Genomic DNA, 13111 nt, shown 5'->3' on the forward strand with positions numbered 1-13111 from the left:
TTTTTGGAACTTGTGCATCTCGGTTGGTGTGGGGTATCTTTCTTTCCGCGAGGTTGATGGAGAGTGCGAGCAGTTCGCCGCCGAACGAGATCGAGCGGTGGCTGGGTATCTGTCCTGGGGCGAGTGTCACTGGGGCGGGTGATGCGGATATGGCGGCGACGGTGTCGCCCAACATCTTGCGCAGGCTTGGGCCGGCCGGCATTTTGTTTGATGAGCGGTTAAGCGTGTGATTTGACTGACGATTCTGATTGAAAGTTTTGCTAGTAAATCTTGTTTGAATTGTCTTTAGATTATGCTCGATGAGTTAATGGGATGGATGATAAGGTAAGAGATGAGTCCTTAAATAGTGATTTGGGAACCATTATTCCGACCCTGTTCCAACATCTGGACAACAAGTAGATCAAGGTGAGAACAATATCACTGTCTCATTTCCACTTTTTATTTTGTATTACGAACATGAACAATGCTGCAAACCGTCTCAAACTATCTGATAGTGATATGCATTCACGTATTAAGCAGAACAATTGTGTGGCTAGTACTTGTGATTAAACCATGGGAACCGGCGTTGGAACAAGCAATGAAACGAGTATTTCAAACCAACGAAAAACAACTTTTCTTGATCTTATCGAACAGTATATGAGAAGCAAAATATTCTACCTACCTCTATCATAACATGCAAGGTCGAAACTGTATGTAACCTAGTATGTAGGAGTTCAGCCTAGGACTCCAAGTACCAACATGTCGTTTCACTTGTAACCCTTTTTAGAACAGAATAATAGCATGCGTATAATAGGAGAGAGATCACGTTGGAGAGCTCTGAAAGGAACAATCTTTTCTACGTAACAAGAAGTAGAACAAAGATCCATCTTAATTATGTGCTTGAGTGAGAACAAAGGGAGTTCGCCTTTCGTAACATACAGACTGCATCGACAGGACATGGTAACAACTAAACCACTCACAATTGATTGTTCCTGTGCGCTAGGTTCTGCAAGCGAGGTTGACTATTTAGTGATTTGTCTGCTAATACATATACATGCGTGCAAAGTGAGATTGTCTGACTCGATGCTAGCTCGCAAAAGAAATACTTTGCAAGTCCATATGCACGCAAAATGCCGAGCGGCATCGAGAATTGATACTGAAGTCTTAATACAAAACTGTGTTATTGATAGGCCTGGCACTTTACTCAGTGTACACCATTCGCACCAGTCATGCCATTCATGGCCGGGGGTGGAGGTGGTACAGGCCCAAAGGGTCTTGGAGGCTCCGGGTGAAGGTCCTCCTCTGTATCTTCGTCGTATTCTCCATCACTTCCTTCGTCCTCGCCCTCTTCATACTCGTACTCGCTCTCTGTTCCTTCTAAATCACCTTCGGCATACTCTCCTTCCACGGTTCCCGCCATGCCTTGGGCAAGGCCTCGTCCTTGTCTCTGCATCTGATCGATGATATCTCTTAGCTTATCATTTCTTTTCTTTAACGCCTCGATTTCATGGGTATTCTTGTTGCGTTCCTCGGCCATCGTGAGTATGTTCTTATTGGTAACTTCATGCTTTCGAGTCAAAGACATATTCTCCTTCTCGAGGCGCTTTGTCTTTTTCGACATTTCTTCCATCTCCTTGCGAAACGTTAGAAATAAGTCATTGCTGTTGTTGAGCGTGTCTTCCACCTGACGGGCAATTAGCTCTAGGCATCTAATAGCACCACGCGACCAATATTATGTATAGAAAAGTAGGTCATACCTGCTTGAACTTTTCAACATAGATATTCAGCTGGTTTCGTAACTCAGTTTCGGTTTTGGAAAAGGTAAGGACCTGCTGATTCAACTGTTTTGCCCGGTTGACCTCCTGTTCGGCGGCTCTTCGTTCACGCTCGAATCTGGCAAGGTTGTACTGAACTTCGAGCTCTTTTGTACGTAGAAGAGAATGAAAATGAAGCTCCCGTAGTTCATACTGGTCAATTAAAGACTTAAACCTCGCTTTGAAACTGGAAGAAAAATAGTTAGTAATGGGACTCCGGCGGCAGAAGGTAACTTACAGCTCGTCAATTTCAGGGTTGACAACCACAGTTTGGGGATGGTCCTTTTTATCTTGATAGTCCTGAAATTGCCATAGCATTTCGTCCCATTTTTGATCCCACTCCTCCTTGGCCTTCTTTTCGGTATCATGCAGAGTCTTGTTTTCACCCTAACCCCGCTTAGCATCTGTAAAATCGCATGCACCCAGTAAAATGCGCACCTTGAGTCTATTGTTTTCTTTCTGTAATTCTCTACAAAGTTTCTCCAACTTCTCTCGGAGTGTATTGGATTTGGCAAGGTCGGTTCTCGCAACGTCTTTCTCCTTCTGCAGCACGTCACCACGCTTCTTGTTCTTCTGGTTATCCCGCTCCAGTCGCTTCATGTCCGCGAGGTGCTCCGTGACCCTCCTGGAAAGGGTCTCAATTTTCTGAAGATCATCCATTTTGGATGTGAGGTTATTCAGTTCTCGATTCGCTTTTTTCACTTCGCGTTCTTGATAGGATAATCTGTTAGCAATTTTTTCTAGTAAAACTTAATTTCACATTGCCCCTCCATTTGCACTCGCAGGAAACTCAAAATGAGGTGAATAAGTCTTCTGGTCTCTCCAAAATGGACAAATGATACCAAATACTTTTTGATATATCATAGAACCAAGAAGGACAGCACCCCTCCTTTCTAAATTTGACCACACACAACAATTCAGTTCTGAAGCGAAGCGCTTACCCCTCTCCTTCGCCGCGACACATTTCGAGTAGGTAATGCGCGCCGCAGCAAAATATCTGGTGCAAGATATAAATCGGTAATTGGGAGGGAGTATCTAGAATGGGCAAAACGAACCAATCTCTGCCTCTTGATCCTTCTCTCCAGCTGCATCTAGTTCCAGTTGCGAGATTTTGGCTGCGATCAACTTCGAAGCTTCACTCGGATCTGTCGCCTTCTTCTGTTTTCCCTTCTTAACTCCAGCATCGTTATGGTGATGATGTCCATTGGGATATTCGGCATGGGTATGGTTCGCATTCATCGAGGTGGTTCTTGAATTCGCAGGGCCAGGTGCGTAAGTGGGATTTGCTGTAGTTGACATAGTTAATAAACAGCGTGAATATCTATTTAAACTTTATCAGCGACGATTGCTTCGTCGCAATCTAAATTTAGGTGGTTTTTATGTATTGGTTTTGCCTCTCTGCACCTTGACGTTCTCAAAATAAGATATTACGAAGTTGATTGTATAACAAGCTAGTGGCCGGACAATCGGGCTTTCAAACATGAAATTTCACTGAAGCGAACAATCAATCAAATCAAATCAACAACCACCTTTCTTTGCGCCTGACAAGATTAACTCACCATCATTCTCTTCCTTCCCTCCTCCTTCCTTACCTTTCATCTTTTGTGTCTTTGATGACATATTGATTTAAAAATATGTTACGACAGGCTGCAAGGAAAGGAGTTACGGAACTCGCCCAATATCCAAAACCGGGAGAAAAGCTTCATGGATTTACACTTTTAAGATCAAAGCATGTTCAAGAACTTGAGTTGACAGCACTTCATTTGAAGCATGATAAAACTGGCGCAGATTATTTACATGTTGCTAGAGAAGATAAGAATAATGTCTTCTCCATCGGATTTAAAACAAATCCCCCAGATGATACTGGAGTTCCTCATATATTGGAACATACAACATTATGTGGAAGCAAAAAGTAAATTGCCTCCCTTCATTCACCTCACCTTGGAATGCGCTGAATAGTCTGTAGGTACCCCATCCGTGATCCCTTTTTCAAAATGCTACCCCGAACATTGTCAAACTTTATGAATGCATTCACCGCGTCTTCTCACACATTTTATCCTTTCGCCACCACTAATGAACAAGATTTTAAAAATCTAATGTCTGTTTACCTCGATGCCACATTACATCCATTGTTAAAGCAGAGTGACTTCACACAAGAAGGATGGAGAATAGGGCCCGAGAACCCACGAGTGGCAATAGAGGGGGACTCTGCGAAACCTGAAGACAGCAAATTGGTGTTTAAAGGTGTCGTATACAATGAGATGAAGGGGCAAATGTCGGACGCTGGATATCTGTACTACATCAGGTTTCAAGACCATATTTTTCCTGCCATCAACAATTCTGGAGGCGATCCGCAAAAGATGACCGACTTGACATATGAGCAATTGAAAAACTTTCATGCCGAGCATTACCATCCAAGTAATGCTAAAGTTTTTACTTACGGCGATATGCCTCTGGCGGATCATCTTGTAGAGGTTAACGCTCAATTGAATGCTTTTGAGCGCATCCAGGGAGATATGGAAATACGAAGACCCATCGATTTATCCTCTGGTCCTCAGAGTATTACGGTTCCAGGGCCCATTGATCCATTGGTGGATGCAGATATGCAATATAAGACCTCAACTTCATGGCTGGTAGGTGATACTTCGGATGTATTAGAGACTTTCTCACTTTCGATAATGTTTGCCCTGCTTATGGATGGATATGGATCACCACTCTATAGAAACTTGATCGAGGCTGGTTTGGGAACTGAATGGAGCCCGAACAGTGGCTATGATCCTTCTGGAAAAGTCGGAATATTCTCCGCTGGACTAACGGGCGTGAAAGAAGCGGATGTACCGAAAGTCAAGGAAGCGATTCACAAAACTTTCCAAGAAGCACACAAGAATGGGTTTGAGAAATCAAAAATTGATGGTTACCTACATCAATTGGAGTTGAGCTTGAAGCATAAAACCGCCAAGTTTGGCATGTCGTTGATGCATAGAATTAAACCTAAATGGTTTGATGGTGTGGATCCTTTTGAAGCCTTGGCCTGGAACGACACCGTCGCCGCCTTTCAAAAGGAATTCGAGAAGGGTGGTTATTTGGAAGGTTTGTTGGAGAAGTACTTACTAAATGACAACACACTCACCTTCACAATGACCCCTTCGACAACATATGGGGATGAGCTTGTAACTGAAGAAGCCGCTCGTCTCGCAAAGAAGATTGCAGAAGTTACAGAGAAGGCTGGTGGTGAGGCCGAAGCTCGGGCACTGCTAGAGAAGAGAGAATTGGAGCTTTTAGAAGAACAAGGGAAATCCAACACTCAAGATCTCAGTTGTCTCCCTACTGTTCATGTCAAGGATATCCCAAGGCAAGACGAGAAAATAGAATTAAGGGATTCTAAGGTCGACAACGTGAACGTACAGTGGCGAGAAGCACCAACCAATGGACTTACGTACTTCCGAGCGATCAACACTTTTGAAAACCTACCCGAGGATTTACGGGCCTACATTCCATTATTCACAGATTCCATAATGCGCCTTGGAACAAAAGACATGACTATGGAGCAATTGGAAGACTTGATGAAGCTCAAGACTGGAGGAATCGGTGTTAGTTATCATGCTTCCTCGTCTCCTACAGATTTCAGGTCAGCATCTGAGGGCTTGAGCTTTTCCGGGACTGCCCTGGATCGTAATGTGCCTGACATGTTTGGATTATTGCGAAAGCTAGTTCTTGAAACCAATTTTGATAGCCCCGATGCAGAACTTCGCATTCGCCAGCTTCTGCAGGGTTCAGCCGACGGGGCAGTTAACAATATCGCTTCATCGGGGCACGTATATGCCAGAGGTTATGCTGAAGCCGGTGTCACACAATATGGGCGATTGAAAGAACAAGTGGGGGGATTATCCCAGGTCAAGCTCACCACCTCACTTGCTTCAAGACCGGAGGCCGAAGGATTGGCGGATGTCATCGACAAGCTCAAGACCATCCAGCGACTCGCGTTCTCCGGGTCTTCCACATTCCGGACTGCCCTCACATGTGGGAGTGAAAGTGTCATGGATAATGAAGCCGCTCTCCAAGAATTTTTATCGTCAATTCCAAGATCTGAATTACCTTCTCGACATATTCCTCTCCCGGATTTCACGAGAAACACCAAAACCTTTTTCCCTCTGCCGTATCAAGTATACTATGGGGGCCTTGCTCTCCCAACTGTCTCTTACACGTCTCCCGCTGGAGCCCCTCTTCAAATCCTTTCCCAACTCTTGACACATAAGCATTTACACCATGAGATCCGAGAAAAGGGTGGAGCTTATGGCGGGGGAGCTTACTCGAGAGGGCTCGACGGAATTTTTGGATTTTACTCTTATCGTGATCCAAATCCTCAAAATACGATGTCAATCATGCGCAACGCTGGTAAATGGGCAGTTCAAAAAGAATGGACGGAACGCGACCTGGAAGAAGCCAAATTGTCTGTATTTCAGAGCGTTGATGCGCCTCAGTCGGTCAGTCAAGAGGGCATGACAAGATTTGTATCCGGTGTATCAGAAGAGATGGTTCAGGAGCGACGCGAGCGTTTGTTGGACGTGACCAAAGAGCAAGTGCAAAATGTCGCGCAAAAATACCTGGTTGATGCATTAGAAAGCGGTCAAGGTAATATGGTTTTTCTCGGAGAACAAAAGCCTTGGGTCGATGGGACTTGGGAGACAAAGAATCTGGGGCTCGCGCAAGAAGAACCTGAGGTTTTAAGCGAGGAAGATGTGAAGAATGCCGCTTTCGGATCATAGAACATGCAGTTCTGTAACATGTTGTATTCCACTCAGCTGCATATTTTGGGCGTTTGGGGCTGTACAATAGTAATGATTGAATGGTATGTATGATAGGTAAAGATAAAGATCACTGGTGTCTAGACAGGCATCTGGTTAGCATATAATGAGCAATGACATATCACCTTTCGAACGTCATGACTCCTCAAATACATCAATAAATACGTCAAGCTAAAATATTCTTATCCTTGGTAGGCATATTAATTCTTTTCTCTAATTTTCAATTATCCCTCAGCGCTACGAACAGATTATCACGTCTGCAGTCCCATCTTAATGGCTGTCAGATCACAAGTCACGTCTTCCTCGGAGAAGACTAGCGCAATATCAACATTTAGTATCTAACCAGACTTTCACGTCGCGAGTTAAAGCTTTATGGTTCCATCTTATTTCAGAGCTGTGGTCCCGGAGACATGGGATGGCGGACTAAAGATGTGAGGACATGGTGTAGAAAGCAAAGAGGGGAAAATCCCGAACTACGTGATAGATACACCCTGGGCTGTGTATGTTGTATTACATGAGGATATTTGTATGTTGGTTGGCGGTCCATGAAGGGGTCAAAGAGTGGTTAAAAAAGCGATGGAGGTGAAGGCATACAACCACACTAAAGCTTAACAAGCAGGTAAATCGTTTGATAACAGCAAGTATCACAACTTGGAATACAGTAGTGTATGAAGTACTGGTACCCAACGCTGATCTGGTGCATCTCGGAAATTTATAATAACCTATTTGTGTTTAAGATTTACCCAGGTACTCGTTAAATGCTCTGTTTCTAATATGCATGTCGAGCAGCCTGATTCCAAACATTGCTGACCGATCGAAGTCCCCTTTCTCATGTTCTTACTAGTTTTGGTGGTTGTCTGGTTCATCCCTTTGTGGTCGTTGGCATTGACTCTCTCCTGTCCTGTATCGAGTCACCCGTGAAAAAGAGGGGCATGAAATTTATTAGGTGCATTGCTAATTGATATGTGTATACGTCATCCAGTAAAAATCTTTGAATTTCCAAAATGCCTAAAGACAATGGTAATTAATATATCGATCAATCGGGAAGAAAGCAATAGTTGAAGATTGTAGAACTTTATCATTATCCTAAATCAGACAAATAACTACCTACCTATCTACCACCGATCTACCACCAGTGTACTGATGTACCTACCAGCCGACCTAGAAAGTGGTGGTGGAATATAGATTAAATATTAATTAAAATTCTGCATGTATTACTCGAATCGTCTGAACTTCATTTTACTTTGGGCATTTCTTTACATCTTTTCATCGTTCCAGATTTAAAATAAGTCGTCGAGGTTTGTGCTTGGGAAATTGGGAGAATTGGGAGAATCTGGGAGAATAATGAGGTATTTTCACTTACTCCGTACGGGGGAAAAGTGGATCGGCTAGAATTTTAGCGTAATACAAAATTTTAAACAGCCAAAGGTCGAGGTCACTCACCGCGAAACCCTCAAACACCAACCCATCTGGTTTCAAACCTCCACAATCTACTCACACATAACTTTGGATGTGGAATATACTTGCCACTTATTACTGTGCTCGCTCTTGCGCATCTACTGCCATCGTTTTTAAATAAATCCATCATACATTATAGTCTGTGTGTGGACTATATTGACAAGTTCTTACTGGTAAGTGAGCTCTTTACCCCGCCGGTGAAAAATCTGTTCTCTTGGAGCGCGATGCAGTCTTGGTATCTGTCTTTCCATCATCAGGGGAAGACTCTGATTCTCTAGTCATCGGAAGCTCCTTCGTATATTGCTCAAACGTTCAGATGAGGGATTTCATGACACAGTTGCTAATACCTCAGTCGCAGATCTTCTGATATCGAAGAACTAAATTCCCTCTCGACTGCCTTTGGTCTAATCAAAGGCGAAATACCCAGCACGGCTCCAACGGCCGCAATATTAGTTTCTGATCAAGATTACTCCGAACGTCCTAACCGGCACATCATCAACACCACACCACCTCCTTTTGCTGCAATTTAATCAAGTTGAGCGTTTGTTTTACGAGTTGTTTAACAACACCCCGTCTTCGTCCGAAACTCCTCAGCTGCCGCATAGGACGAGTTTAAAGGGCCTTCCTCTCGCAGAGGAAGAGTCGAGCCGACCTCGCCAGATCAGCACAGGATCTGATCGTTATAGACCACCATAATATCCCCTTGGGCTTTTAAAGTACAGGTAAGCTTGCATCCACTGCCAGTGTTTGGCTACATTTTGATATTTCCTCGACCGTACTGACATGTACTAGTTAAAAATTCACAAATATATTGAATAATCCTCAGTTACACACGAGGATATGTCACCTTCCGCCATTGTTACCCACGAAAACAATAACAATCTTGATAGTATAGAATCATACTATCCTAAAGATGCTTATATTGATCTTAATGGCGTGAATACTCCTAAAAATATAATTGGAAATGCTTTGAAGCAAAGGGTGGAAAATATTGATAATGATGCCTGCGAAGCAGGCGACGAAGATGCGTTCTTCGTAGCTGATCTAGGCGAGGTTTACAGACAGCACATGAGATGGAAGAGAAACTTGCCTAGAGTCAAGCCTTTCTATGGTTAGTCCTTTACCTCCACGCACATCATTGGATGAAAATTTGCTAACTTCAGAACAGCGGTCAAATGTAACCCGGACCCACAAGTCATTCGTCTCCTGGCAGAACTTGGCACAGGATTCGATTGTGCTTCCAAGGGCGAGATAGAGCAAATACTCAAGACGGGCATCGATCCTGCTCGTATAATTTATGCCCAACCATGCAAGACGAATTCGTACGTCCGTTATGCTGCGAAGCAAGGCGTCAAGCAAATGACATTCGACAACAGCGATGAGTTGCACAAGATCAAGAAACTATTCCCGGGAGCTGAATTGTTCCTTCGAATCTCCACCGATGACTCCTCGAGCTTGTGCCAATTGAGCTTGAAGTTTGGAGCAACCATGGATACAACGAGCGATCTTCTTGCTTTAGCCAGAGAACTTGACCTAAATGTTGTCGGCGTCAGCTTCCACGTGGGGTCTGGTGCCTCGGACCCTCTTGCATTCAGAGAGGCGGTTCAAGATGCTCACACCGTCTTTGAGCAAGCTCGCACTTATGGTTACTACATGCACACTCTTGACGTTGGTGGAGGGTTCTGCAGTGAAACATTTGAAAAGATGGCGGCAGCTCTCAATGATGCCCTTGAGGAATACATGCCAAAGAACATCAAAATCATTGGAGAGCCTGGACGTTACTACGTCGCAAACGCATTTACACTTGCTTGCAATGTCATTGCACGTCGAACTGTTGAAGACCCCGTGTCAACGGAAAAGAGCTATATGCTTTACTTGAATGATGGTCTTTATGGCAATTTCTCCAGCATCATGTTTGACCATCAAAACCCAATCGCTCAAGTCCTTCGTACTGGGAAACGCTCTTACTTTGACACTCTCGCAAGTCAGGCAACCTTGGGAGGCACCGAGTACTCTATTTGGGGCCCCACTTGCGACGGCATCGATCGTATCTCGGCAAGCATTCGTTTTGATCACAATCTTGACGTTGGAGACTGGCTCTACTTTGAGGGCATGGGTGCATACACCAAATGCTCGGCAACGAGATTCAATGGCTTTACAGATAGCCATGATGTTATCCATGTTTCCAGCGAGCCTGGAGTCAATGCCTTGCTTGGAATGTGAAGACTTTCAGGTAGTTACAATCTTAGTATACGTGGTTAGCGCATGAGGGTTGACCATATCAAAAGAGGAGAACGGGAAAGGAGGATGGTATAGATTAGTGTTGAATGTTTTTTTTGCTTGCCTAGACTTCTTTGGATAGGGATATTAATTGATTATAATACCATACTTCGTGTTAGAAAGACGAACTATTGTCTATAACACCCTTTTCTAGGTTCACATACAAATATAGGTATTCATAGAATTTGAGTGCTTGCCGTCGTTCGTGAGTGATACTTTGGTTAATTGGTTGCACACCAACCACTCTGTGCGCCATTAGCAATATGATGTCATGCACGGACCCTCCTTCATCTTCCCGGGTTATCTTTTACTACATGTCCAGCTGCATCAACACCTTCAAACGACAGGAGGATTATCGGTATACGCCTAGCAACCAAATCTGTCTTTACTCTGCTAACGACTAATTGATTAAATACACACGTTACATTAATGGTATCTCCTCCTTTTACCTTCGACCCGACCCCAACCGACTCCTGAATCACAGGCTACAAACAATCCTCCTCAAGCACCACATTCTCTACATCCCGATAAGACCTCACACAACATGACTTCAGAGAAGGATATTCGGGAACCCCTCCTGCCCTTTGGAGGCCCCCAATCGCACCCAAAATGGATCCAGTCAGAACCAAGAAACAAACGACGATGTTGCATAGATCACATGACATTCGTCTTGCTTCTCGCTGTTGCAATTTGGATAGCAATGGTTATAAACTTCTTCCTACCTCAAACCTTTCATCAAGATCTCCAGCTCACATCTCCCTCTCTTCAAAAATGCGCTTGGACTTCTCTTCAACACCATACTTCTCTTCTTGATGTAAAACGCATCGCCAGAGAAGAATTCCTAGAACGTCAATCTATACTTGCTCTCGCGTTGGAAAAGGCAGGCGTGGATGCATTTATTGCCGAGCCTTCTGCTTCAACAGCATATTTCACTAATATCTCTAGTTCGTTTGAACTTTCCGAAAGACCTTTTTTGGTTATTTTGGATAAGAAGGGGCATGCGTCGTTGCTGGTGCCGAAATTTGAGATAGGGAGGATTACGGCATTGGATATGGTATTTGAGGAGAAGAGTGTTATTGAATGGAGAGAAGAGGAGTCGGCTTATGATGTATTGGTTAAGGAAACGGGTTATAAGAAGATTATGTTGGATGAACATGCGAGATTTATGATTGCGGCGGGTCTTCAAGCAAATGGTGTGGAAGTGCTTCCTACGAGTTTGGATATTCAGTCTTTGAGAGCGGTGAAGAGTGAGAAGGAGTTGGATATTTTGAGGGGGGTGAATGAGTTTACGGTGCAATTGGTCAGGAGTTTACAAACGTGTATTTCGGTGGGTATGAGTCAGGAAACCATTGTGGAAGCTGCTTCGGGACTTTTCACCCAAGCGGGTGTTGGGGCGGGATTTTGGTCTATTATACTTTTTGGAGAACAAGCTGCAAATCCTCATGGTGGTGGTAAGGGGCGGGTTCTCCAGGATGGAGAGTTTGTCCTGGTTGATATTGGTACTTCACTCCATTCATACGGTAGCGACGTGACACGTACGATTCTCCCCGTGAAATCGAAAGTTAGCAAAGAGTTAATGGATATGTGGCACTTGGTACACGATGCACAATCCGCAGCGATAGAACGGATGAATATCAACGAAACATGTTCGGCTGTGGATGAGGCGGCTAGGAAAGTAATTACAGAGAAAGGATACGGAGAATTCTTTACACATAGATTAGGTCATGGCTTGGGCTTGGAAATGCACGAACATCCTTATTTAAACGGGGTTAATGGGGAAAAATTAAAAATGGGAGAAGTTGTTACTAATGAACCTGTAAGTTCAAGTTTATTCAATTATTCCTCTCCTTCTCCCTCCCCGCTCCAAACCCAACAACCAAAAAAAAATAATCCTAACTAACACATGCTCGCTCCAACAATAATAGGGTATCTATATAACCGCAGCACAAGCGGCCAAATTACACAAACCCGCTGGTTTTGGAGTGAGAATTGAAGATGCGGTTTTGGTTACTGAGAAGGGGGGGGTAGTTATGACGGGGTTAAGGGCTAGGTCGCCTTATGAGCCTTGATTTGTTTTGTGATGTGATGTGAGGTGAGATGTTGGTTTAGAGGTGTACATGTATATGTGTGTAAAGTGAGTTTGGTTGGGGTTTGGGGTTAGGATTGGGGTTGGGGTTGGGGTTGTGGTGGTGGTGATGGTGAAGGGGCGGCTCTGGATTTGGATTGGAGAACGAATGGGGGAGGGAGAGGGGGAGGGGAGGTTTGATGTTGGGGTTTATATAGATAGATAGATGAATAGACAGATAGGGAGATATATATTGTAAAATATATAAGTCTAGTACCCTACTTTTGGACCACCCTTTTACACCAAAAATTACCATTTTCAGTTATTAATAACTTTACAACCAATTAATAGAATTCGATAAAATTTGATTTGTAAATTTATTATATAACTATAACTCAATTCTGAAAATTTCAGATTTTTTGAAATTAATTTCATTGAGATTTATAATCTTAAACTTTTTGATTTTTGATTTGTATAGGATTTTGTCACGATTCACCATTAGGATTGATGGTGTTACGATGGTAGCAAACTGATTAATTAGGAGAGCTTAGGCCTTGTGCAAACACGATCAGATTTCATCGACTTAGTATGTGATCTTGGTCACCTGAAGATCGTATGCGCAAGCACCATCAGAAATCACGTGATAAGGAGCCCTAGGAGCCAACGAAAGCTCCTAGGGGCTCCCTTTATCGTTCATTATATAGTCAGAG

At 43.7% G+C, this 13111-nt stretch overlaps 5 protein-coding genes across 5 annotated transcripts; 4 read left to right on the plus strand and 1 right to left on the minus strand.

The window, feature by feature from the left end:
• Window positions 1-1183: 1183 nt before the first annotated feature.
• Window positions 1184-3413, minus strand: SS1G_12204 (hypothetical protein; the record flags this gene model as incomplete). The annotated part of the gene is made up of 6 exons (XM_001587124.1): window positions 1184-1663; window positions 1737-1980; window positions 2032-2180; window positions 2232-2503; window positions 2849-3079; window positions 3353-3413. 6 exons carry the CDS (start codon window positions 3411-3413, stop codon window positions 1184-1186), a joined length of 1437 nt encoding a protein of 478 aa, XP_001587174.1.
• A 476-nt stretch (window positions 3414-3889) lies between these two features.
• SS1G_12205 (hypothetical protein) lies at window positions 3890-6559 on the plus strand (the record flags this gene model as incomplete). Its single annotated transcript, XM_001587125.1, has 1 exon — window positions 3890-6559. One exon carries the CDS (start codon window positions 3890-3892, stop codon window positions 6557-6559), a length of 2670 nt encoding a protein of 889 aa, XP_001587175.1.
• A 1043-nt stretch (window positions 6560-7602) lies between these two features.
• Window positions 7603-8586, plus strand: SS1G_12206 (predicted protein; the record flags this gene model as incomplete). The annotated part of the gene is made up of 3 exons (XM_001587126.1): window positions 7603-7618; window positions 8196-8229; window positions 8409-8586. 3 exons carry the CDS (start codon window positions 7603-7605, stop codon window positions 8584-8586), a joined length of 228 nt encoding a protein of 75 aa, XP_001587176.1.
• A 310-nt stretch (window positions 8587-8896) lies between these two features.
• Window positions 8897-10279, plus strand: SS1G_12207 (hypothetical protein; the record flags this gene model as incomplete). Its single annotated transcript, XM_001587127.1, has 2 exons — window positions 8897-9167; window positions 9225-10279. The coding sequence occupies 2 exons, from the start codon at window positions 8897-8899 to the stop codon at window positions 10277-10279; spliced, it is 1326 nt and encodes a 441-aa protein (XP_001587177.1).
• A 601-nt stretch (window positions 10280-10880) lies between these two features.
• Window positions 10881-12405, plus strand: SS1G_12208 (hypothetical protein; the record flags this gene model as incomplete). Its single annotated transcript, XM_001587128.1, has 2 exons — window positions 10881-12152; window positions 12262-12405. 2 exons carry the CDS (start codon window positions 10881-10883, stop codon window positions 12403-12405), a joined length of 1416 nt encoding a protein of 471 aa, XP_001587178.1.
• Between the last annotated feature and the right edge of the window lie 706 nt (window positions 12406-13111).

This window comes from Sclerotinia sclerotiorum, genomic scaffold, assembly GCF_000146945.2.
Source record: "Sclerotinia sclerotiorum 1980 UF-70 scaffold_19 genomic scaffold, whole genome shotgun sequence".
Taxonomy (NCBI): domain Eukaryota; kingdom Fungi; phylum Ascomycota; class Leotiomycetes; order Helotiales; family Sclerotiniaceae; genus Sclerotinia; species Sclerotinia sclerotiorum.